The 26520-nt window shown below is 51.5% G+C and overlaps 1 protein-coding gene across 3 annotated transcripts in view; it reads left to right on the plus strand.

Annotated features, from left to right (window-relative positions):
• Positions 1–6073: 6073 nt before the first annotated feature.
• Positions 6074–26520, plus strand: part of AP1B1 (adaptor related protein complex 1 subunit beta 1) — a 47253-nt gene continuing 26806 nt past the window's right edge. For 2 of the 3 annotated variants that reach the window (XM_075013146.1, XM_075013147.1), the window contains exons 1-4: positions 6074–6141; positions 17575–17635; positions 21288–21393; positions 25407–25542. In XM_075013146.1, the coding sequence (XP_074869247.1) occupies positions 17599–17635; positions 21288–21393; positions 25407–25542 (279 nt within the window). In that variant the 5' untranslated portion in view covers positions 6074–6141; positions 17575–17598. The remainder of the gene's footprint in view (positions 6142–17574; positions 17636–21287; positions 21394–25406; positions 25543–26520) is intronic. The other variant, XM_075013148.1, reaches the window with a different exon arrangement.

A 26520-nucleotide genomic window follows, 5' to 3' on the forward strand; every position in this document is an offset into this window, starting at 1 on the left:
AGAGAGGCAGTCCTCATACGAGGGGGAGGTGCCCCAGGTTCCCAGGACTCCTGTTGGCTGCTGGCTTGGTTTAAAGCCACCTCAGGCTCCCTTGCTGTCTGGGGTCCTATTCCCCTGGGGCATCTGCTGCAAAGATGCAGGGAGTGTTGTTGCTTCTTCCTCCTTCCCAGAAAGAACCCCGGGCCTGCTCGGAGGTAGCTCGGGGCCTGCTGCAGTCCCAGAACCTCTGCAGTGCCGGTGGCTCTGCCAGCAGCCGTCAGCAGCTTTCTGTCACCTGCCAGCCAGCCAGCGCCGTCAGAGCAATACGGTGGTTACTTAGCCCCGCTTGCAGGTGAACAAGCGGGTGGCTGGCAGCTCTCAGCTGCACTGGGGCAAGCAGGGAAGGAGCAGGGAAAGCCTTTAGTAGAAATCCTGGTGTTTAGCTTGAATGGTGCTGGAATGTCTGTGGTCTGGGCTCCCCTCCTGGAGCCCCCTTGCTCTGTCTGCTCTGGTGCTTCACGTGGCAGTCTCCCTTTGCCAAGGCTGCTCAGCCAGAGGTGTCTCTCACCTGCCCAGGGTCCCAGCGGTACCTCCTGCTGCCCTCACTCGCCCTGGCCACCAACAGGGATCCGGGGGCTCAGGTTTAGCTCCTCTCCTGCATTCAGTCGCCCTCTGCTCCCCAGAGCACTTGCCCTGGGTCAGGATTCAGGCACTCGAAGTTCACTATTAGCAGTAGTACCCAGAAATGGGGTTTGGGGAACTCAAGGGCCTTGGGCCTTCTTATGTCATGCTGCCTCCACCCCATGGATAGTTGTAAACCTGCTACCCATTAATTTCATTTGCTGTCCTCTAGTTCTTATATTACGGGAACAAGTAAATAACTTTTCTCTATTCACACTCTTCACACCACTCGTAATTTTATATATCTGTCATATCCCCCCTCAGTCTCCTTTTATCTAAATGGAAAAGTCCTAGTCTCTTTGACCTCTTCTCACGTGGGGCCTGTTCCAAACCCCTAATCATTTTAGTTGTCCTTGCTGAACCTTTTCCAATGCCAAAATATCTTTTTTGAGATGAGGACCCCACATCTGTATGCAGTATTCAAGCTGTGGGCGTACCATAGTTTTATAAGGGGGCAGTACAATATTGTTTCTTATTTTGTGTCCCTTTTTTAATAATTCCTAATGTCCTATTTGCTTTTTTGACTGCGGCTGCACACTGTGTTAGTGTTTTCAGAGAACTATTCACGATAACCCCAAGGTCTCTTTCCTGATTAGTTGTAGCTAAATTAGCCCCCATCATATTGTGTGTACACTTAGGGTTATTTTTTACAATGTGCATTATTTTACAATGTGCTTCCAGCCACTGGTGCATGTTAGACCTTTCTCAGAAAGACCCGAGGGCCCTTTATTAAATATTTGTTCCCCGTGTAGGTCCTTACAGCCTGGGATGAAGTTACCCTTTAACCACCTTCTTGTTAAGCTAAATTGATTGAGCTCCAAGCGTCTGGCTCAGTCCTTTAATCATTCTCATTGCTCCTCTCCAGTTTATTAGCTTCCCCCTTGAACATCGTCCTTAAGCTGGTGCACCTCATGCCAACTCTCCGGAGTGTACGTTCTGTCCCAGCTCACTCTCAAGGCAGCACCTCATTCCCTCTTCTCTTTCCAAAGGACAGCACTTTCAACGGCAGGATTGTCCTGGGAGCAGAGGAGATGGTGGGGCTCAGCACCACCTCCTCATCCCTTCCCACCCCTCGGACCCTGGTGCTGCTGGACCCTGATGGAGACAGTGGCAACATCATCTTTGAGAAGGGGACCAACTCTGTGGCAGGACAGTGTAAGAAGGCAGCTAGGAGGATAGCAGGCCAGACAGAGGAAGGCTGGCCCAGTGGTTAAGGTACTGGGCTAGGCCTTGGGAGAACTGGCTTCCAGTCTCCGATCCATTGCAGATGCCATGTGTGCCTTGGACAAGTCAGTTATCCTCTCTGCCTTGACTCCCCGTCGGTGAAAGGGGACCTGAGCAGGGTTGTGAGGTGCTCAGCTAGGATGTCGCAGTGCCCCGAGTCCCATCGCTAGGCAGTGCGAGCCAGCTTGGACATGTCTTGCCCATTGTGAATGGGGAAGTGGGAAATACAGGGCTATGGCTGTTGAACAGCTGCTGTGTTCCATGCCAGAGGGCAGGGCAGCCGACAGGCTCCATGGGCCCCTGGGCAAGGTGGGGGCAGCTCTGAGGGCAGCCATTCCTTAGTGCTGCTCAGAGCGCCATGCAGTGATTTAAAGGGTAGCAGCTCAAAGGGCTCCTTTGAAGGGCTGGGTCCAGGGCAGGGCAACTGCCTCCTTCACCCCTGCCCCTTTGGCGGGCCTGCTTGAGGGGGCTGCGTATCTGCCATGGATGAATTGATTCCTGTAGATCAGTGGTAGTCAAATTTTTTCTCTTGTCCCCCACCCCACTTACCAGTAATGGAGTGTGTCCACTCCCTTCTCCTGTGCCCCCTTCCCCAGCTGGGAGCCAAGATGTTGCCAGGCCCGCAGCAGAGCTGTAGCTGGGAACGTGACTGCAAGGTTGGGTGGTTCCTCTCCTCTTGTGCAGTGGGTGCTGGCTCTGGCCCTGTCTTGCCCCCTGGATGTTCCTTCACACCACTGGAGGGGCATCCCTCACAATTTCCCCCTTGTACTCATGGGTTTGAAGGGGAGGGATAGCTCAGTGGTTAGAGAATTGGCCTTGCAAACCCAGGGTTGTGAGCCCAGTCCTTGAGGGAGCCTTGTAATGGTCTGAGGCAGGTTAGATTAAACAAAAATATTATCAGGGATGGTGATGGGTCCTGCTGTGAGTGCAGGGGACGGGACTCAATGAGCTCTCACGGTCCGTTTCAGTTCTATGAGATGTGATGTGTCTATCTTCATGTTTCTGTTTGGGGACCACTGCTACACACAGCTTGTAAAGCTCTTTGGCTTCCGTCTGGATGACAGGCACTTTATTACTATAAGCTCCGTCTCATGCTGTAATGTGCCACTGATGGCTAGCACCACCTGCAGCAGGGATCGCCGGGGTGATGGGCGGCAGTGGGCTTTGCTGCCTTATTTGAATGCGTTTGCTTTGCACTCAGGTTGAGCAGATGGCATGGCAGCACCGGCAGCTGCGGAAGGAGTTTGCCCAAAAGAGTCAGCTGACAAATAGCGAATCCACACCTCCAGCCACCACTGCCCTGGAAAGAGGGAGCCAGCTGTGATCTCCTCTGCCCACGCTCTGCAGGCTGGTGCTGCTCGGGTCTTCACAAACAGCATTGGCAGCACCCAGCTCCTCCTGCCCAAGAGCCTGGTGGGCCTGCTAGACACTGCAGCCCCCAGGCCGATAGATGATAGCAGTGCGGATATCATTGCCTTCACTGACACCCCCAGAAAGCTTACCTGGCACTGGGGGCAGCAGCTGGACTAGAAACAGACCAGAGCAAACCTGGAAGTTGGCTCCCCCACAGCTCACATGCCTCTCCTCCTCACTGGTGAAATAAACAAACCCGCAGGGCTGCTGCCTTCACCAGGCAGATAGAAACGGCTGGTGCAGCAAATGCTGTCAGGAGAAGCCGAAGCCAAACAGCAGTGGGCAGTGTGATCCCACCTGGGAAACTCACAAATACAAACCCTACCAACCCTCTCTCTTCCTAAGGCAGTGGCCAAACTTGCCAGTTCCTGGCTTTGTACCAAATACTTTAGATTGATGGTTATACAGGGAGCTGTCAGATGTTAAACTGCCCTTAAGTTATAAATAGTATATACCCAATTTTACCCATATATTTAAGTATGAAATTCTTTCCTTGGTATATGGCTAGTGCGTACTGGGCAGAAAAGGGTTACACACATTGCAGGGCCCAACTGACTTTTCTCCAGCAGAATAGATTTAACCTCTAAACGCTTGTTAATTACACAAAATAAACTCATGCATCTGATGAAGTGGGTCTTTGCCCATGAAAGCTTATGCACCAAAATATCTGTTAGTCTAGAAGGTGCCACAGGACTTCTTGTTGTTTACAAAATAAATTAATCAGATCATGTCATTCCATGGGAGGGGCCCCAGCATGGATCACACTATGCACTGTCGGATACTGAGAGAGATGGCCTTGCTCTGACCCAGTGTGCCTGTTCTAATGCTCTGCACTGTTTGGGCCAGAAAACGGAAGGTTTGTTGAGAGGCAATACATAAATCGGTCCCCCTGAGTATCTCATTTATAGCAACACTATTAGCACGCACAGTGCAATTGCCCATCTTTTCACTGCGCCAGGAAACCAAGGAGAGAGATTCTGTCATAGGAATCCTTATCCTAATGTTCATGTGTGCTCATTTCAAATGATAAACCGGAGCTGAGGAGACAGGAGCCGGGGAGTGCCGAGGATCTGTGAACAGGTCACCCACTCCCTGCCTCGGGGAGATGCGGCACTGGTTGGAAAACCCACGGCAGCAAACTCGTCTGCTGTGTCGTGCACGTTTGCCAGGGTTTCGGGGCAGGGTGGGGGACACACACAGGGACACTCATTCTCCCAGAGGTCGTGTCAATAGCACCTGGTCCACCCACTCTGACAGAGTTGGCAACCTAGGCGGAGCTGGAGGCAACAGTGGAGCCCCAGGCCAGTGGCAGGGCCCTGAGGGGCAGTGGAGCCTCCAGAGTTGAGAGCTTAGACCTGAGGACAGTGGGCAGGCAGCTGGCACAAGCGATGCCAGGGTGGCCACTCAGAGCTAGAAGCCAGGGCTGGCAGAGCTGGTGGCACTTGGGCAATGGGGCTGGTCCCAGGGTGTAGGGAAGCTGGGCACGAAATCTCAAGGTGCTGCAGGACCCTGCTCCCCATGCCCCTCCCCCTGCTCCCCTTGGCACCGCTCAGCTCCTCCCCATGACACCCCATGCCCCCCCCGGCTCCCCATGGCACCGCTCAGCCCGTCCCCCTGCTCCCCTTGGTACCGCTGAGCCCCCCCCGGCTCCCCATGGCACCGCTCAGCCCCCCCTGCTCCCCTTGGTACCGCTGAGCCCCCCCCGGCTCCCCATGGTACCGCTGAGCCCCCCCCCGGCTCCCCATGGCACCGCTCAGACCGTCCCCGGCTCCCCATGGCACCGCTCAGCCCCCCCCTGCTCCCCTTGGTACCGCTGAGCCCCCCCCCCCGGCTCCCCATGGTACCGCTGAGCCCCCCCCTGCTCCCCTTGGTACCGCTGAGCCCCCCCCCGGCTCCCCTTGGTACCGCTCAGCCCGTCCCCCCCGCTCCCCTTGGCACCGCTCAGTCTGTCCCCCCGCTCCCCTTGGTACCGCTGAGCCCCCCCCGGCTCCCCATGGCACCGCTCAGCCCCCCCCTGCTCCCCTTGGTACCGCTGAGCCCCCCCCCCCGGCTCCCCATGGTACCGCTGAGCCCCCCCCTGCTCCCCTTGGTACCGCTGAGCCCCCCCCCGGCTCCCCTTGGTACCGCTCAGCCCGTCCCCCCGCTCCCCTTGGCACCGCTCAGCCCGTCCCCCTGCTCCCCTTGGTACCGCTGAGCCCCCCCCGGCTCCCCATGGCACCGCTCAGCCCCCCCTGCTCCCCTTGGTACCGCTGAGCCCCCCCCGGCTCCCCATGGTACCGCTGAGCCCCCCCCCGGCTCCCCATGGCACCGCTCAGACCGTCCCCGGCTCCCCATGGCACCGCTCAGCCCCCCCCTGCTCCCCTTGGTACCGCTGAGCCCCCCCCCCCGGCTCCCCATGGTACCGCTGAGCCCCCCCCTGCTCCCCTTGGTACCGCTGAGCCCCCCCCCGGCTCCCCTTGGCACAGCTCAGCCCCTCCCCCCGCTCCCCTTGGTACCGCTGAGCCCCCCCCCCCGGCTCCCCATGGCACCGCTGAGCCCCCCCCCGCTCCCCTTGGTACCGCTGAGCCCCCCCCCCCGGCTCCCCATGGCACCACTCAGCCCCTCCCCCCGCTCCCCTTGGTACCGCTTAGCCCGGCCCCCCCCCCCGCTCCAATGGCACCGCTCAGCCGCTCCCCTTGGTACCGCCCTCGCCCCCGCGCGGCCGCCCCGCCCACCCGTGCAGCTGCGCCACGTGATTGGCCGCCTGACTCGTGCCCCGGAAGCGCTCCCCCGCCCCGCTCTCACTTCCGCAGGCCGGTGGAGCCGCAGGGCGCGGGGCGGAGCCAGCAGACGGAGCCGCGAGCGGTAGGTGGGGGTCGCTAGGCCCGGCCGTTGTGGCGGCGGGTCCCCGGGAGCAGCGGTTCGCCCCGGCTGCAGCCAGGGCCGCCCGGCTCGGTCGGGGTCCGCCCGCTGCAGGGAGCGGGCGGGGCTGAGAGGAGCCGGGCCCCGCGCCGCTGCCGCCAGCCCCCGGGCGCTGCGTTCGTAGCCCCGCACGAGGAGGTCCTGGGGTGCCGCCCGGAGCCGCGTCCCCATTGCAGCGGCAGAGGTGTCTCGCCTGCCGTCCGCGCCCGGAGCCGGCGGGGTGGCCTGTCCGTTTGGCCGCCGCAGCAACCCCCGAGCGTCCGCGCTGCGGGGCGCTTCGCCGGGGAGCAGGGGCTGCGGGAGGCTCTGCCCTGGCAGGCTGCTGTGTTGGCGTGGCTCTGTGGGCGGCCGCTGCGGAGCGGGGCAGTGACGTGTGGGTCAATAACGTGGTTTGAGAGGGTCACGGGGCCCATCCCTCTGAGGTCCGACCTTGGCAGGGTCTGTGCAACACCGTCTGCGTGCAAACTGCACGTGGTGGCTGCTATCTAGGGCCTCTTGACTGGAGCATGTGGCAAAAGTCATTCACACGGTGGCATTATCCAAGCTTTTTCGTGGCCCTGTCATGAGAGGGGGTGAGGTCTGTGCGTACATGGAAGCACGTCCGAGTGAGGATTGCGTTATACTCGGAGGAAGGCAATTTGTGGTGCTGTGGGTAAAGCCCATAATCTGCCAAGTGCAGCCTTCTCTGGAGTCCCAGTCTTTACTGGGCTACCAAAAAGTTACATTCAAACAATACAAGCAACAGTTATGTACTTCGTATATTGTAGGCTTGTGCAAAACTATGGAAGTGCTGCAAAAACACACCATTCAGTTTAAACAGAATGAAAAATTCTCCCCTGCTGCCAAAAATGTTTCTCTTTGGGAACTTCCTGCTATTTTCTCAGGAGTGGAACTGTTTGCTGTCTTTGTCATGTGCATTTTTTCTGGTCTAGCTGAGGGCTGAGTTTTATAGACTGGAAAGGTGCGGGGGGCAGTTGAATTGAACTCAGGGGAACAAAACATTGGTTTCATGTAGTTTCTTCGGGCCCTACATCTGAAATTGGGTCCATGTATGTGGACCCATTTTGCCCACGCAGGTCCAGTTGCCGGGCTGTGTGTATACAAACCAAAGGCTCCAGTCTAAGTGCTAATTTTAATAGCGGTATTTGTCTAAAAACAGATACTCCATGCCTAGGGCTTTCACTACAGCACCCATTAAAGACCTTATTTCATAGGATTGTCCTCAGTTGATCAGATTCATCACCCATGTGGTACAACATTTTGCTTTTGTCATAGTGCACATACAGGTTGCCTCTGAAGCAGGTATTTAGCTCCAGAGTGGGGAATAATACCCTGTCTCCAGAGGCAGCTTTTGCGTTACTCCTTTTCCTTACACACAGAAGCTCATTACCTCATAAACGTGTTAGTCTTTAGGGCGCTACAGGACTGCGTGTTGTTTGTGAAGCTGCAGACTAACACAGCTGCCCCTCTGAGACCCTCTTCTGAAGTTAGTGCTTGGCCTACAGCAAGGAGGTTGTATCTCTTATGAACTGGAAGAATTTTGTCAGTGTAGGTCTCAATGTTGATATTTTTTATTGTTAATATAGATGTTAAAACCCATCTGAAATCCTGCTACGTTTTTGGCCTTGCCTTGTGTCCCATACCAATGAATTCCATTTCAACAAAACTCTTTAAAGAGAGGCTGAAAAAGCTCTATATACGATGAGAAGCTGAGGAATTATCTGCTGAATTTGGGATGGCTGTTTTGCATTGCAACTGATGAAGAGCTCACCTGTACTATTAAAAAAAAAAAAAAAGCAGGGAATTGCTAGTGTGTATGTTTAATTGGTGCTTTGGCTGTCACGGGAAAAGAAGCCTGAATTTAAAAATTTTTCAGGCAGTTTTTAAGAGGAGGAATGGAAATGTCTTTTGAAATCAAAAATCTTAAAGGTATCTCCACGCTATCGAGACTACACTGGCATGGCCTTGTCGTGTCGACACAGCCAATGCTAACTAAAGGGTGTCTTTTCTAGGACATTTCCTCACCCCACCCCTTGCACACCTGAATGAAATTAGCTAAGTCAATGCAACCTCTCTTCAGAGCCTTGTCAGCACTGGCTAGTAAAGCTAGGTTGGTCAGATCTTTTTTCCAGACCAATGTAACTTTGCTGATGCACCTTTTCAGTGCAGACAGGTGGGCAATTTAAGTCTTTCCCCTCAACTTGGAGGTTAGTGATCCATCAGATAGCTGGTTTTTTTAATCCTGTGTAACTGTCTGAACTTAACACAACAAAAATGCAGTCATGTGGCACTTCAGAGACTAACAAAATAATTTATTAGGTGACGACCTTCCGTGGGACAGGCCCACTTCTTCAGATTATTTGCCATAAGCCTAATTCAGAAGTCTGTGACTGGACTGAAACTGAGTTCTCTGGTCATATTTTTATTTTTCCTATATAAAAATGTCAGTTCAGGACTTCATGGTAATGGCTCATGTGAAACACAGGCTTCAAGCCCTGTCTCGAAGGTGCTGGTATTCCTGTATGGAAATGTTGTAGTTCTCTTAGAACTTATTCCCAAGAGCTTTGGCTTAGTGCTAGTTGCTGAAGGTAGTGCTGTGTTAATGTTCTCTCTCGTTGTCTGATGGATTGGATGTGTTAATGCTGAGGGCGTGTGTTTTGCTCAAAGATAATGTGCCAGCACGCCTAGCTTGGCGTATCCTCTCTCTCCTATTCCTATGTGTATGGGTGAGGCAGCTGGCTATGCAGTGTGACTTGCTCTAGTCATGAAATAATTTCCTACCCCCAACATCCATCCGTCTGTTTTTCTGCTTAGGTGCACTAGTCTCCTCTAAAAGCTTTGCATAGCTACTTTTTTTTTTTATCCTGAGAAGGCGCTGGGATGTTGTGGGATCCTATAAGAGAGGGGTGGCGTAGTGTAGAGCCCAGGAACTCTTTCCTCTCTCCTTAGACACTTGACATTTTTCCTGCTGTCCAAGATCTAGCCTCTCTTGTGCTGGATTGATACTGATTAATGTCCTGGAGTCCCATGAGTTAAAACTGAAGCTGTGAAGGCTTTGGTATTCCTTCTCAACTTAAATGGGTACGTGGATTTTCTTATTCTGGTAAGTATGGCTTGTAGGTGTTCCACAAAGCAGAGGTTTTTACTCATCCATCACCCCTTAGGTTCGTGAAGTAATGCTGGTGGTCCTGGCTTACAGCTCCCTGCATGCATACTGAAGAGGGAATGCTTGCCTCACCTGTGGCTCGTAATGTCCCTGTATTTCCATCTTCCTTTGTTCTGGACTAGTGAGTGGACTTGTTAAATAAATTCCTCCTTATGTAGCTCCTTGTCCTGCTGATCCTACAGGCTCACGCTCTGTTACTTGGAGGAAGATGACTCTGCCACCTGTTTCTCTTTGGCTTGAGACACTAATAATTGGTGCCCAGCACCAGATTCCTAGTTGTCAGAGAAATGTAGTCTGCCCCCTTGTTTGCTTCTCTTCCCTTCCATTTTGAGACAGTCTCTCATGAAATCAGTTTTAAGGCATGTTCCAGTACTGTCAGATTTCAATACAGGTGGGACCTCCCAGGGTTGGCACCTGACTGGTCCAGAATTAGGGGATTTGCTGGACCACAGGAAGGCTTTTTGCCTCTGTCCCACAGCTTCTCTTCTGGCCCTGGCTGTCTCCCCCACCTGTCCCTGTTGCCAGAGCTGGCCTTGATGCTGCCTCTTGCCACCAGCCCTGGTTTCAGCCCCACTGCCAGATGCCAACCCCAACCCTGCTGCCACTAGCTCTGGCCTGGCTGCCGAATGCTAGCCCACTGCTCTGGACTCCAGCCTGGGGTCCTCTGATCCAGCAACATTCGTGGTCCTGCTGGACCAGAGAATCAGTCTTTAGAGGTACAACTTGTATCTGCAAAACCAGTGAGAAGTCCTGTGGTACCCACTAGATTAACAGATATTTTGGAGCATGAGCTTTCGTGGGCAAAGACCAACTTTGTCAGATGTATCTGATGAAGTGGGTCTTTGCCCACAAAATCTTTCCAAAATATCTGTTAGTCTATAAGGTGCCACAGGACTTCTTGTTTTTGAAAATACAGACTAACTCGGCTCCCCCTCTGATTCTTACTAGGTAATTATTCATAGCCCTAGCCCTGTGTCTAACGTATACGGTCTAAAATGTCTGCAATGCTTATGTTACTTGTCTGTCTAAAACAAATGCAGTGCTGCTTTTGTTCTCTGTCCAAGCAACCTTACATATTCCTGTGCCCAGGATTTGAAGAATTTAACTGACTCTTACTAGTACAAGGATTATGCTGCTAATAGTAGGAAGACTGTGCTGCCATGTGTCATCACTCTTGAACTTAGCAAAGGAGAGGAGTTGTGTACTGACCACAATGGTAATTTGTCAACTTTCCATTTTGAAGAACAATGTACTCTCGCCCTGGATCTTTGAACTCTTTGCAATCCTGGCTTCCTTCCACGGTTTTTTCCTAGAACTGATCCTTCCCTCTTTCTTCAATGTCCATTTCCTTCTTCCTCTTGTGGTGTAGTCTTTATCTTCCCCCTCCTCCCTCCCTGCCCTGTATTTTTTTTTATCCAATTGTTTTTTCCTAATGCATCCAACAGTCTCCCACCCACCTAGTCACCAAACAAAACCACTTAACAGGTTTGGAAATCTCAGTAGCCAGGGAACTTGGTATGTGAGCCGAAGACAAATAGGGAAAATGTGGAGGTGCCACAGGTCAGGGAAATTCCCAGGGTAGAAGCTAGGGATGTTAATGGGTAACTGGGAAGCCTCACCCTAAAGGGATGAGCTTTGCCAGTTATGGTTAACCAGCAGCCAGTGCTCTGGCCCACTGTGGGCAGGGGTCACGCCAGCACAGCCAGAGCAGCCCTCACATGTGGTGGGCTTGGGAGCACGGTGAGCAGGGGTGTTCCAGCCTGGCCTGTGTGGGCCTTCCCAGTGCTCCCCCTCTCTTAAATCGGTTAAATGTAACATTTGGCCAGTTAACAAATCACATGAGATTTTACATCCCTAGTAGAAACCTGGCTCCTCATGGCCCCAACTGTTGGGGAAAGCTGGCCAGTGTCTGTCCTGTCCCTCGATTCTCACTGGTGGAGTTCTCGTCTGTTGACCTGGGACTACATGTGTCAGATACGTCCTTTATACTCACCCTGATCTGGGCTGGCAAGTGGAAAAGAAAATTAACATCAGAGCATTCTTGGGTGCCCCCCGGGGTGGGGGGTGTTACTAAACTTTGTTCTTTCCTATCCCAGCCTTCATTTCCGAGGTGGTGTTTTGAGGTGTTTGTGGAAGTGAAATTGACATGAATAATGCAGTGAAACCAGTGATCCTGAGATTCCAGGAGTTCCTTCTGCCCAGATGGACAGTAAAAGCCTGTTCCTATGAAAGTGACAGGCAGCTGTAGGGAACTGGGTGCTCTGTTCAATGCCCTGGGATGCCCACACTATGAACAGCCACCACAAGAGTGATGGAATTGACTTTGTTTTTTGTCAGTTTCCTTGCTCTCCCTGGGGTTCCTAGGAGCCCAGGTGAAAACTGACCATAGTCTAGGTGCTTGGCTGCAGCTGGGCAAAGGCACTGGTATTGCTCATCTGGCAGACCCTAAGGGCAGCAACTCTAGGTGAGGTCTTGAAGACTTCCTTTGTGATGACCGTGGGTAGTATTGGTTAAAGAAGGAAGCTTAGATTCTGCAGAAGATGGATGGCACTTGCTTGGGTAAGATTCTTGCCTACTGTGGGTGAGAGCATTTAAGTTCTTCACTTGTTGCTCATTTAGGCAAATGTGTTGTGCAGCAAATGCCAGTCTGTGCTGTCTATTCGTGAGGAGAAAGATACTTGGGAGGCGTTTTGTATTGCCAGCAGAGAACAGTAAATGTGCTGCTCTGCGGCCCGGAAGGGACTGTTGTGATCATCTTCTACCCTGACCTCCTGTGTGCTGGTGTTAAATCTCTCCCTGGAGGTGGCGGCTGCCTTTACCTCCTTTCCCTTTGGTACTAGCACACTGCCTTCATACATGACTCTCACCTTGCTGCTGCTGTCTCCTGTTTGTAGGGAAGAGGCTACTGCTGTGAGTTACTCAGGCTCTGCTTTACCCCCTCCAGTGTTGCTTCCCTGAGGGTTCCAGCAGCGTCCCAGAGTTCTGGGTATAGTGGCTGATGGGTTTGGGGAGTTTACCAGAGTGACTGTCACCTCTTCCTCCACCACTCCCTGGAAAAATTGGTGTCTGGGCAAGTGAGACTCTTGTGATCATGTTGGACATGGAGCTGGACTGGTCCCTCATGTAAATCTGTTGAGCTCAGCTGAGCTTTTCCAAGCATAAATTTGGCTTATTGCCAGCTTCATTAGTGCCTTTGTGGGGGGCTGTTCATGCTGTGGGGTATCCCAGCGTGTTTAACGGAGCACTGAGCCCCGTACTGGTGCCAATCACTCTCATAGGAACAGGCTCTTAATTTGCATCTGGGCAGCCAGCAGTGGTCACTGGCTTAGCTGCATCATTAAAGGATTCCCGATTTCATGTTTTAGCGAGTACAAATAGTCTGTGCCAAGTCTTAGATCAAAGCTGTGTTGTCCGTTTTGAGCCTTGGTTTCTTTAGCCATTAACATTGAACTGAGTAAGCTCAGTGTCTTAAAACCTTGCAGAGCTTTTTGGGAAAGAAAAGAATTTAGGTTAAGAAAAATCAGTTGTGTTAAAGTTTGGCATCACTTTGTCTTAAGAAGTGCGTGTGTATCGTGGATCAGGGAAACAGTGTAATTGCTGTACCCGCAGATATGGCCAAATTCTGAGTGTGCCTAATGTGACCTCTCTTCGAAGTGACCGAAGAGGGGGCTGACTAGGCCATGGTGTGTAGCTAAAACAAAACCAAGCAACAGAGGCTACAGCATGTAGAATGGGCAAGATTCTAGCAGCCGTGCGCTCTGTTCCCTCAGCATGTTTTGTCTGCCTCGGTATTTGAACACCTGAAGTTTCTAAAGATGCTTTTGCCAATTGCCAACCCTTCTTCACCAGCTATTTGGTAGATTGATTCCTTTAAAACCTCTTCTCCCTTGACTTGCTAGTCTGTTCAGGCTGGCTAGGGTTGGTAGGGGCAGCGCAGCAGTCTTAGCAGAGGAAGGATGGCCAGTAATTAGAGCACTAGGCTTGGGCTTTGGAGTCCCATGTTCGCTTCCCTGCTCCACCTAGCCTCCTTGTGTGATCTGTGACAAATCACTTTCTCTCTGCCTCAGCTTCCCTATTTGTGAAACTCAGCTAATACTTCCCTTCCTGGCAGGGACGTAGAGAGGATAAATACATTAGATTGTAAAGCATGTGAAGAGCTAGTGATGAAAACATGCTGTATAACAGCAATATATCTTTATTGTTAAGCATGACCATAAATGGGGGTGCAGAATTGGGGGTAAAACATTCACAATTCCTTCACTTTGTCTTGCCACTGAATACTTATCCTGAAGCTGGCTGCTTCTTTTGCTAGTGTCTGTAAAGGGCTCTCTGCTGTACGGCACGCTGGTGATGTCTGAAGCTAACTAGCCAGATGTGCCTGCCTGAAAGGTAGTCTGCTTCCAGAGGGCAGGTCGTGGTACTGCCAGTCCAAATATGTGCGTTCTGTTCTCTCTGTTACGAGTCATTCTGTGGCCTTGGATATGACACTTTGCACTTGTCTCTGTCTCTCTCTAATCTGAAGTTCATAGATCTCATTGGGATCCTTGGGTGAAAGGAACTGGTAAGTGCCGGGTTTTTGCCAAGCACTCTGAATGGCTGGCTTCCTTTAGCCAAGGTGGTGGTCAGGTCTTTCAGCCCCATCTTTAACGTTCTCTTTGTAGCTCCTCTGCATCCTGACACGCCACCCTTCCGATTGCTTTCCTTGGGCAACGTTACTGTTGGGTGGAATGAGCCCACAAGACTCCATTCCCTCCATCGCGCCGTCTGTCCAGTTTGTATCCAGTAACCTTCTCCTAAGTACTCAGGAAAAAAGTCCATTAACATAGTGAATCTTCTCCACTGCCACGGGGAGCACATCTTACATGTTGCCTTCTGCAGTAAGAAATCCCCCAACATGCATTACCTGCTCCTAGCTCCAGACCATGCCCACTGAGAGTTGTGGACTTTACCTTTGTTAGGGTTTCGTAAACGTTAGTAGTGGTCTCTTGGCAGTCTCTCCTGACTGCTGTTGTGGAATACCTTCTTACCAGCGTTGCTCCTCTTTCCCTGAGAGAGCTTGCAGGACCGCAGTTACAGCCGCAGGACCCTCTGGTATGGACCTGCATCCTGAGCTAATGGTTTATTTAACTTCTGTCTGTTACTTAAGAGTTTGGAATGGGTCTGAGGGATCTGGTGTTCCATGGCGCAGTCTGTTCTCTGGCTTGGAGCTGGGAAGGTCACAGCAACAGATCCTGATCTGTTCACACTTGCTTTGAAAACAGCCTCTTTTCAGGATCTTGCACTTGCCTTCCCTTTCAGTACTCTGCCCTTCTCTGCCTCTGCCAAGTTCAAGTGTAAAAAATAAATTGCTAGAGAGGGAGTTAAGATGTGAGATTTCACCCACCCCATCCAGCTAACTCATCTGTACACTTGAACATAAACTGTTCTTAAAATCCTGGTGTTGGCTCATTGGAGGACGAGGAGTCCCTAAGGCTACAGTGGATCTTAAAATGCTGTCCCTCTGAGGTCAAATTAAGGCATGCATATGAAAGCATGTACTGAAATATCTAGGAAGCAGGAAGGCGATAGCGCCACGTGCTAGCCAAATAGCTCTTGCCCTAGAGGCTAGGGCTCATTTTTCATGACTTCTCTTTCACTGTCCAGGGTATTATTGCATGATGCCTTCTGATGTGGACCCCTTAGCCATAAGGCCGGACCCCTCCTGCTCTTGTGTATCTAGTCTCTTGTCCTGTGCACGGTCACTGTGCCTCTGGCTCTGTAGTGGAAAGTCTGGCTATTCCCGTGTTTCTTAGAGGAACAAACCAGTGTTCCGTCTGTCTCCGGCACAGGACAGTATAAAAATTCTTCAGGGGGCAGTTACGTTGCTCTGCTGCCTACTGTGAAACAAGGATGATAATGTAAGGCTATAGAACCATTGTGTGATGAGAGCAGCCTAGTCCTGTGCTGATGGGGAGGGTTTGCCGCAAAGCCCGGATTGTCATACTGCAAGAAATAGGTTATCTGCAGTGATGTGCAAAATGCTACGGCAGCACGCTCGAGAAGCTGAGTGCAGTTCATGCCTGAAGCTGACATTCTGTAATCCATTCCACAGTAATTGTGCAGCAGAAGGCATTGGTTTGTTCCAGGAGCTGTTAGAGCACAAGTAATCTCTGCCTTCCATTGAACTCAGAAAAGCACAGCTGTCCAGAAAGAGAAGTGTCCCGTCTGCTCAAGATACAGCACACGCAGCTGTTACTCTGCCTCTCGGAGGGTGTCTGTGCTGCAGACATGGTTGGCCTGTGCCACCTGACTCAGGCTCCTCAGACTTAGGAGAAGGGGTGAGTTAACTGTGGCATGGAGGTTTGGGCTGGGCTGCAGCCGGAGCTCTGGGGCCCTCCCACCTTGCAGGTCCTAGAGTTTGAGCCTGAACATCTACATGACACTTGAATAGCTCCTTTATTGAGCCCCTTCAGCATGAGTCAGCTGGCGCTGGTGCTGGTACTGGCCAGCAGTGGGTGTTTGCAGTGTAGGCATCTCTGAGGAACTGAGGAGCCAACACTGTGAGCTTCCCTGTGCAGGCAGGTGAGTTAAGATTACATGGTGGCGTTCTTCTCTGGATGGGCTTTGTAGCAGCTTTGCCCTTTGTGTTAAAAGCCATAACGGTTAATAATAAAAACTGTGGTTTTGCAGCTGAATTACAGAACTGCTTTGTCAAGACTTCTAGGTTCTGTTCCAAGGCTGATTTTGCTAATGGCCCCCTAAAGCTTTGCTGCAGTTGTTGAGCTCTGAATTCCTCCAGAGCAGAAGTTACATTTAAGTCACGTTACGTTGGGGAGGAAACTGTGTTAAACTCTTTTTTTGGTGGAAACAACCTAATTGGACAGTGCCTTAAGTTCTGCTCCTCTGGTGTCTCAAGGGCCTCCTGAATAGCCATGTGCTAACATGGGTCACTAGCAGTTGAAGGAAGAGTTAGTGAAATATCACGGAAAAAGAAACCTGGAACTTCCCAATCAACCTTCTAGAAGGGACACAAACTGCACAGCCTCCTGCTCAAGCCAGACTGTAAAGCTGACCTCAGCTGATTGGGATTACGTAAGGTGGCCTGAAGCTCTCGCTGGAGTGTTACATTTTTGAGTTTAAAGGAACAGTGCTTGAGAATTGGTGCCTAGTGCTGGTGACTGGAAAGGGCCGTGTCTTGTGACTTGGTTGAGTAGAGGTGAAGCTTTGCACTGTGTTCTGAGCTGTGATAATTCTTTGACATTTACCAAAGAGGGAGATGTCCCTGGGACCAACTTCATCTGCGTTGCTTGTTCCTCATTTTTAGACCACTTCCTGTGTGGGGTGGGGGAAGAGCTTGGTGTGTCTTCACTGGACTAAAACTTGCACTTGGTTGCAGGCAGAAGAGAGGGTTATTGCCCCAGTCAGGCAATTCTTGGTTAGCCCCAAGCAGAACTGCTGCTTTCCCCTTCGCTTGCTAGTGCCAGGCTGCTTTGGCTAATGCTCCCCTAACATTGCAGCCGTTTGTCTGAGTCCTCCCTAGTGTTTTGCTCATGCAGGTGCTAACTTGGTGCGACTGGATGCAGAAATGTTTGTTCGTCTACGGGCTAAGCACAGCCCAGTCCGTGCAAACTTCCCTCCAGCAGCGCTCTGTGCGCAGTCCCTTGAGCGGAGTGGAGGGGAGGGATCATAATGCTGGAGGTGAACATGGGACTTCAGCCCCTGCTGAGGCTTTTTGGCTGCGGGCCAATTAACACCAGTTGGCCAGGGCTGTGCGGTGGATGTTCCCCAGCACCTCTGCCCCGTGCAGCAGGCTGGTATTGATGCTTGCGTACTCTTGCGGTACCTTGGGTTCAGACGGGTGTAGCACAGGAGAGTACCGTTAGCATTTGGTCCAGCAGTAGAGCCGCCAAAAGGGGCCAGCTGGGACAATGACGTGTTAGCTTTCTTCCCCTGCCCTCTGGGTGGGCTAGGTAGGGGAAGGAAATACGCTGCAACCTGCCTCACTGACCCTCCTCCAAGGCTCGTGTGCATGTCTCCCCTTGTCCCTTCTGGTGGGGACGAGCCCTGCTCTGGGCATGTGAACCTTCTTGGTGATTTTCCTGAGGGAGGGCAGAGTTTCTTCTGCCACTTCCTTGTATTCCCCCTCCCAGTGCTTCCTCTGCTGTTCCTGCTTCAGCAGCAGAGCGAGGGGGTTTTCCAAGTGTCAGCGCTTTTTCTCACTCTCTCCTCAGACACGCTGCAAACCAGAGACCAAAATGACAGACTCCAAGTACTTCACCACCACAAAGAAAGGTAACGGTGCTGGCCTGGCTTGCTTTCCTCGCGCTTTTCGTTCTCCGCTTGCCCTCTCAGCTGTTCCCAAGGGTGCTGCCACCACATGGGATTGGTAATGTAAGTTCCAGTCACTTCCCCAGAGTGGGGTGGGGTCTGACCGTTCCCACATTGGGAAGACCAAAAACTCTGGGTAGTTAATGGTGGGCTCCACCCGACTGTAGCGTTCTTTGCCTTCCGCAAGGCAGTGGAAGGTTCTGGCCCAGAAGGAATTTTTAGTGACAGAGCTCTGTAGTCGGAAGAGCAGGGGAAGAAACTGGTTAAAGGTTTCTCATAACTCAATTCCCGTGTGCAAGCAGGAGCTATGGGATGGCCATTTTGGTAGCTTGCTCCTTAGCTGCAGATAAAACTACTCATCATTCAGGACTCTGAGCCCCTGATGGATTACTGGCAGTCTAGCTCCAAAACTGATAGTCTAGCTCCACCCAGTTTCTGTGGCCTAGCAGTGAACTGAGGCAACCCTTTTAAGGGTTTATCATCGGGTTTGGCAGCTTAGTAACACCCATCAATGCAGCTGTCAGATGAGGCCCTGCAGGTGGCCGTCTTTTTGTATTGCACTTGTTAAAAGGGTTTGGTGGAAAAAGCCTCGTAGGCCTGGAACCTTCACTAATCACTGAAGCAGCAATGGAGGTGACTCTTGGGTTGCTAAATTTCAGTATCCACCAAACCAAATCATCATGTAAGTGAGGGGAGTGGTGTCTTGGGGTTCATCCCCCTCCCCCACAGGCTGTATTTATGCACGGCGGGAAGGTTACGTTAAGACACAGGCTTAGGCGGTTAGCTGAAATTCCAGCAAAACATGGATAGCAGCAACCTGGCCCTCTACCTTGTCATGTGTTGCTGTGACAAAAGCATTTCTATCTTGCTGTGTCTTAGTTGCACGTAACCTTCCAATCTAGGGCATGTGACTGCACCACTTGCTTCGGATTTGGTGATGCGGGGGTGGGACATGAGCACGTCGGTTTCTTCTGATTCTGAATTGAGTCCATGTACTCTGGGCCACAGAGAATTTTCTAGATCACCTCTCCCCTACCCCCCGGTGCCCTCATCCACATGCCTAATCCAGTGCCTGGCCCCCCTTCTCATCCTGTGGAGTTTGGCAGAGCACATTTGTCTCTGCTGAAGGATGACTGCAGGAGAGTCACTGATTTCTTTGCTGACGAGCTCTGGTCTGCACTGTTCCTGTAGTCCAGGAAACCCTTCCGCTCTACAGCGCTGGCTGCCAGTCAGGGCCCCCGGCTCCTCTAGGAGACCGTCTTTGGTAGACTCGCGTGGTACAGAAATGGATGCTGAGTGCTCTGAGGTCCGACCAGGAAGGTCAGAGCCATGTAAGCTGCTTTTTCTTACTACAGTGCACTCAGAGCAGGGCAGTATGGCCAACAGCCTCTCCTGGCCCCTGGTGGCTCCAAGTCCCCCCTTCCTTCCCCTGATGGAAGGGGCAGGCTGGGGCTAGCTGCCCCTGGCAGCTTTGCTCTGTGCGGCTCCAGTGGAAATTTAAATGGCAGCAGCTGCGAGAGCCCCAGGTCGTTTTGAACTGCCAGGTTCTGGGGCAGGTGCCTTCCCTCCTCCCCCTCCAGCAGTGGGTCTGGAGATGAGGTTAGTGGCTGGCTTCGTACAGAGCCGTTCCAGAGCATCAGTGGGTGGCTCTGAGAGATGGACAGCTCATCAGAAGTGAATGGTTTAGCGCTCAGCCGGACTCCTGCAGTTGTCCATGTGAGAGCTGAGCACATTGCCATGGAAACTCCTCCTTCAAAACCGGAGGAGAGTGAACTGGCACCCACCAAAGCGTTGGCAGCCCTGGGGAGGCTTGAGAATGCGCTTGCTCCCGGTGTAGAATGGGCCCACTCTGCTCACGGGAGCTGGGGAGGGAGTGCGACTCTTCCCCTTGAGAGGAGCCGTCACTGAGGCTGAAGCACAGGGCTGACTCAGAAAGGGCTTCTGCAGAACTTAACGGAAAGTAGCAATGCAGCAGAGGAAGGCTTGGGTGGGCGTCAAACTTCAGGGATAACACCATGGGAGAAAGTCCGGCCTCCCAGAGCCGCTGGGGTGCAAGAGATTCTGGGATACCCACCACAGTGCTATGCCTATCAGACAGGCTCGGGCAGCCTGTGAGGTCAGGTTCAGCAGGTGTGAACAGCATGTGCCTTCTTTATAGTGAGAACCTGAATTCTGCACGAACTGGTGATCCCACTGGTGAACGTGCCTTGCCCCAAGCAGTTCAATTTGCTGTCTGCTCCCTTGTTTCCTCAGCTGAATAATGGGGATAATCTCTCTTGCACAAAGATAGTACCAGAGAGGTAGCAGTGTTGGTCTGTGTTCTGTCAAAACGGAAAAGCAGTCCAGTAGCACTTTAAAGACTAGCAAAATAACTTAGTAGGTGACGAGCTTTCGTGGGACAGACCCACTTCTTCAGATCTGAAGCAGTGGGTCTGTCCCACGAACGCTCATCACCTGACAAATTATTTTCTAGTCTTTAGAGTGCTACTGGACTGCTTTTTTGCTTTGCACAGAGGTGTTAACATTTAATTTTCCAGTGTACTTTGATGTCCCCAGATAGCTGTTGCTATAGAGAAACAGATTCTTAGAAGCCACAGTGGCATGTCAATACCCTTTCAGTTCCCTTATGAGGGCGTTGGCTGTTCCCATTTCTGCATATGCACAGCAGTGCTGACCAAGAGCTAGTGAGTGCTGGGCATTTCACTGAGCTGAAGGGGCACATCGGTGCAGAGCCGCCTATTGGCTATTGTCAAGTTCACCCTTGCAGATCTTCTGTGTAGAGGAAGCCCCAGGCCTGATTCATCGACTGGCAGCCAGGAAGAATCCTTGTGATCTAGTCTCACCTCCTGGCTAACACTGACCAGACAACAGCCCACAATAATTCCTGATTAAGCATGTATTAAAAATCTCATCTTAACTTTAAAATTACTAGGGGTGGAGACTTTCCTGCAGCCTTTAAGTTGTTCCAAGGCTTCATTACTGTCACTGTTAAAAGTTTGTGCCTTGTTTCCAGTCTGAATTTGTCTAGCTTCAAATGTAGCTGGATCCTGTTGTTTCCCCGTCTCTGCCTTCCTCCATTGGGTCAGTTCTGCTTCCAGCTACGTGCCTCTCCTTCTGGACCCCCCCGGCACCGGTTCTGAGCTAGCCGTTAGGGAATTGGCAAACACACCTGCTGCTTTCTCGATCACAAGCTTTCTGAGCCCCAGCCTAGCGAAGCTGTCATGCCCAAATTCTTGTCCCCTGAACCCATTAGTACATGGTGTTCCCACTCCAATGAGCCCAGCTGCTTTCTGCCAAGTCACTGAACTTCTCTTGGCCCTCGAGGTGTAGGGTATCTGAAGCGGGAGACTAGCTTGGTTATGGTTGAGTTCCTGTCCTAAGACCATTACTGACTGTGGCATCTTATGACTGCTGGCTGGGCTCCCTTGCCTGCCTGGGTTCTAGAGAGCACTGTACCTCCACTTATTAGAAATAGGCAAACATTTGGCCTGTGGGTAGGCAAAGTGGGGGATTCATTTGAGTAGCTGACTCTTCCTTTCTACCAAAACTTGCTGCTTGCCCATCAGTCCAGGGCAGGGAATGTTAACTCCTGAATTCCTTTGGCCCTCTTCTCCAGGGGAGATCTTTGAGTTGAAGGCAGAGTTGAACAGCGACAAGAAGGAGAAGAAGAAAGAGGCGGTGAAGAAGGTGATTGCATCCATGACCGTCGGCAAAGATGTCAGGTGCGCTGCCATGCACAGCGTGGAGGTGCTTTTGGGGAGCAACCTATTGCTGTAGGGTTGGAAGAGCCCAAGCTCTGTAGGGGTGCACTGGTAGCTTGCCCATAACTCCAGAGCCACACCTAACGTGTGTTAAATGAGAGAATTACAGCAGTCCATAGAAACTGCAGGTCCCAAGAACAGAGCTCCTTGGATTGAGACTGTTTCCTAACAGGGCCTGTGACTGCTTGAGGTCTGCCTCAGTTTTCATGACAGAAGGTTCTTTTTGGCTCAGCTTGACAGCTACCCGATTTGTGTGGCGTGAGCTGGGTGAGATCTTTTCTGTGCACTGAAGGACACGTGTAATCTGTAAATTGGTGAACTTGTTTTCAGTACGGGTTGCACCTCTCTAACCCGGTACGCTTCTGTAATCCGGCATGATTTTAGTTAGCTGGATGACCACCTATGGGTGTGGCCAACGTTTGCATGGTCCCTTAAAGTTTCTTTTCAGCCAACAGTCCTGGCTCTCCATGTTCTGTACTGTTGAACTGTAATTTACCCCTAAATGTCTGAGTCCAGGAAGCAGTGGAAGTGTTCGTAATATATGCTAGACAATATTGACCTCCCGTAGTCCAGCAAATTCTCTCATTTTGCATTGGTCAGGGCCCGAGGGTGCTGGACTAGAGGTTCGACCTGTAGTAAGCTAGTTAAAGGGGGATTGGGCTGGGTTCTAAATTAGCTTGTTGGCATTCTTGCTGTATTTTTAAATTCTTCTTTTTATTTCAAAAAATAAAATAAAAAGCAAACAACCCCTTTTGGTGGAGAACGGATGTAGATGATTGTGTTATGATGAGCCCAGAACAAAAAAAAAATCAAGCTGAGCTCTTTCATTTTCTTCTCCCTTTCACTCCATTGGGTAGCCTTATTAAAGAAGGACCACCTCCCTCCCTCTCTATGCAGGTTGTCCATGTAAGTGGTGCTTCTGCTCCTTCTGGGATTAGGAGTGGTGACCAGGGTCTCTTGCACTCTTACCTGTGCTCAGCCACCTAGCATCCTCCATCGTTAAATATGCTTTACAAAGGCAGCTAAAGCTCAGTTCCCATTTTACAGGTTTGGGAAACGGGCATGGAATGCTTAAGTGATTTGTACGGTCTTTCCCACTGAGTCTGTAGCAGATCTGGGACAAGAACCCTGGGTCAGGACACCTGCCAGGACTCCCAGCGCCGTTGTTTTACATGGCACCTCCCATAAACCTGTTCTGTGCCATTGAGAGCTCACAAAGTAAAGCAAAATAGGCCAGTACGAGGCCCGGGGGGGCAGTCTGAGAGGGTGGATTAGAAGCAGCAGGATATCGGGATTGGTTGGAGGGTTGCTGGTGTGGCAGCACACAGGTTGATGTTACCAAACAGACAGCGGGTGAAGGATCTGTGTGTGACGTGAGGCGCATAGTGAGCGGGTGGCTCCAGTGGAGGGCTTCCTGCCTGTCTGATCTCCACAGAAGGGAATTCCTCCACTACAAGCTTTGGTTCTGATTGTTCTAGACTACGGCAGGGTTTGGTGACCTCTATCAAGGTACACCTGGTGGTCATCTCCACCTTTCAGTCAGGGCGGAATGTAGATCAGTCTTTGGGAATTCAGTGGTAGGTCACTTCTTCAAGAGATTGGATTGACTGTGTCCTCAGGTGAGACAGCCCCTTCCTCATGGTGACCTCAGTTTGGTTCTCTCCAGGCTTATAGGTCTCCTCCCTCCGCTTTGAGCCTCTGGTGATCTGCTCCCTGCTCTACCTGTCCTGGAAGGTAGCTTTCTTAATGGCCATACATTCTGCCAGAAGGGTCTCTGAACTCAAGGCAATAACACTTGAGCCCCTTTACACAACCCTCCATAAAGACAAAGTGCAGATAGGCCTGCATCCTGTGGTGTTCCCCCCCACCCCCCCAAGGTAATCCCCTAGTTTTTGTAGATCAGGACATTTTCCTCAGCCCCTTGCCAGTAACTGAGACCACATGCTCCATTCCCGGGACTTTACACGTTCGCTGGCCTTCTACATCAATTAGACAAAAGCATTTTAAGTCTCTGCAGCTTGTTGTTGTTGCTGATAGAATGAAGGGGCTTCTGATCTCTTCCCAGTACATCTCATCCTGGATCACGTTGTGTATCAAAACTGGCCAGGACTCTGGCCCCAGCATTGACAAGGAATTCCCGAAGAGTTCAGGCATCATCCACTGCATTTCTAGAGCAGGTCTCCACTCTGGACAGCTATGTCTACACTAGCCCCAAACTTCCAAATGGCCATGCAAATGGCCATTTCAAAGATTAGTAATGAGGTGCTGAAATGCATATTCAGTGCCTCATTAGCAGGCTGCCGGCTGTGGCTCTTCGAAATTGCTGCTGTTCGCTGCTGCGCCACTCGTCCTGATGGGGGTCCTTTTCAAAAGGACCCCGGGAACTTTGAAATCCCCTTATTCCTATGAGCAGATAGGAACAAGGGGATTTTGAAGTTGGAGGGGTCCTTTTGAAAAGGACCCCCACCTGGACGAGCCACATGGCAGTGAAAAGCAGCAATTTTGAGGAGCTGCAGCCTGCTAATGAGGCGCTGAATATGCATTTCAGTGCCTCATTACTAATCTTCAAAATGGCCATTTGGAAGATTTGGGCTAGTGTAGGTGTAGCCGACATGTTTCAGGGCAGCAACGTAGTCATCCCTCCATGCCTTCAGCTGGCATTACCCAACAGGCTAGAAATGACACAGGCAAAGCAGTGCTGCAGTTTGCAATCCGGTGAGCTCCAACCACTCCTCCAAGGGCATTGCTTGAGTCATCTAATTAAAAGGGACATGAGTAAGCATTCAAAGAAGAAAAACCAGTTACTTTTGTAGCTGTTCTTCGAGATGTGTTGCTCAGGTCCATTCCAAATCTCTCCCGTCTCCTCTGGAGTTCCCCACCCAGAAGAAACTGAGCAGGGACCTATATATACTGTCATGAAGGAGCCACTCCAGGGTGTTCCGCAGCCCACCTGATTACCTCTAGAGGGAAGAGCCTTCTGATGATTGTGCACACCCACCAATTTGGAATGCTCATGAGCAATTTGTCTCTGAGGAGAACAAGAAGTCCTGTGGCACCTTATAGGCTAAGAGACATTTTGGAGCATAAGCTTTTGTGGGCAAACACCCACTTTGTCAGATGCATGAGTGCCCACTTGCATGTCTGATGAAGCGGGTCTTTGCCCACGAAAGCTTATGCTCCAGAATGTCTGTTGGCCTAGAAGGTGCCCTAGGACTTCTTGTGTTTGAAGGTAGATGAACAGGGCTACTCTGTTACTTGGCTCTAAGAAGAGCTCTTACGAAAGGTAGGTCGCCATTGTGTTTTTTCAGGGGAAGGAAGGTAAAGCCAAAATGGCCAATGAATATAAAAGTGGGGTCTAAGTCTCCGAATGCAACAAAAATGCTTTGAAAAGGAAGACTGCCTGTGAACAAACCTCTAAGGGAATGTCTGCTAAGCACTTGGCCTACATTACAATACGGAAAGCACAGAGGTCGAAGGAGGAGTGTGGCCTTAGAGGACAAAGCATATATGTGATGTCCACTCTCCTCTGTACGCACTACAGAGCTGTCCAGCGCTCTGAAGAGAGCCTGAGGGAGAGGGTAAAAGCCACTAACAGAGTTCCTGGTTTCTCTGGCACACTCACATAAAACTGGTGTAGGCTGTTTTCAGTGGGTGACAGTCTGTTAAGACTGCATCAGTTTCCAAAGAATAGGAGAACCAGCTTTGCAACCAGAATTCAAAGGCAGCGCCTCTCGAGGTGGGAAGGATGACCGCAAGCTTAGTGGCGATTCACAAAGCAATCCAAATGTTGGAATGACTCCTTCAGAGAGATCTATGGAGCCTCACACGGAGGTGCATGAGGGTTAGGAAATATAGGGCCGTGGAGGAGGTGCGTGGCTGGGCATGGGCATGCCTTTAATTGCAGAGGTGCAAGCCGACCGTGTCCCAGCTAATGTCTAGCACTGGGGTGGTTTATGCTGCACTTTGTGTTTCAGTGCACTCTTCCCAGATGTGGTGAACTGTATGCAGACCGATAACCTGGAGCTGAAGAAGCTGGTCTACCTGTATCTAATGAACTATGCCAAGAGCCAGCCAGACATGGCCATTATGGCTGTCAACACCTTCGTAAAGGTGAGATGGGAGTGCTGCTTATTGTGGTCATGTGCAGCCCAGGCCATGTGTAGCCACAACCAAAGTCATTCAGCAAAAACCCTGTCTGCATTTCCACTACGGTCTTTTCAAAGAGCTTAAGGGAGATGGGGACAGGGCCCCCATCCCCTCTCCACCCTTACGCATGCATGGTATTCCTTCATTCCTGGGCTTCCTTTTCCCCTGAGAACTTAATCCTGACCTGGCAGGATCTTGCTGTGAGTAGGAAATCAGTCTCCCTGTTTGCTGAGTGTCCCTACCCATGGCCTTTGGTGGGGAACCAGTATGGCTCCTGGGAAGCCTACAGGCTGAATGGCCCTCAACCATCTCCATAGAAGTGTCTGGAGGTCAGTTTCCTCAGCCTACGCCTCGGCTCTCTGGTAAGTCAGCTCTGATCCCCTGGAGCTTGAGCACTGCATGAAGAAGCTAAACATGACCTTTATTGTAGCTCAGGAGAAATACTCCCAGGGCAGTTGTGCTTCTGTTATCCCCTCAGAGGATTAAGTTCTGTCCCATCGATGAGCCTCCTGTGGCTAGTTCTTGTCCTGGGCCATCAGCAGAGTTCAGCAGTGAGGATGACTGCAGCTGAGAGAGTCTCATGTACTTGCTCTAGGAGTCTGAGGCTGCAGAATGTGTTGGGAGCAGAGGTGCTACCGAAGCACAGTTTTAACTGGCTTCTGGCTTACTAGTTCCGGTTGCTTTTGGAAGCCAAACACTCTTGGGGGGCGGGGGGGGCGTGATCTGTAGGCGAAGAAAGGGGACGTATTTGATGGCTTTTGTGGAAGGCTTTAAGCGTGTAGCAGAGTAGGTGTTTGGGGGACACCACGCCGGTATCTAAATGAGAAACGGCGGTCCAAATCAAGCCCGCTTGCATTACGAGACTGAGAGCCACTCTGTGGCTCACTCTCATTCACGGTGTCCTAAACCCATCCTGAGGCACATGAGCCAGGGGCTGATCTT

Source organism: Carettochelys insculpta, chromosome 18, assembly GCF_033958435.1.
Source record: "Carettochelys insculpta isolate YL-2023 chromosome 18, ASM3395843v1, whole genome shotgun sequence".
NCBI lineage: Eukaryota > Metazoa > Chordata > Testudines > Carettochelyidae > Carettochelys > Carettochelys insculpta.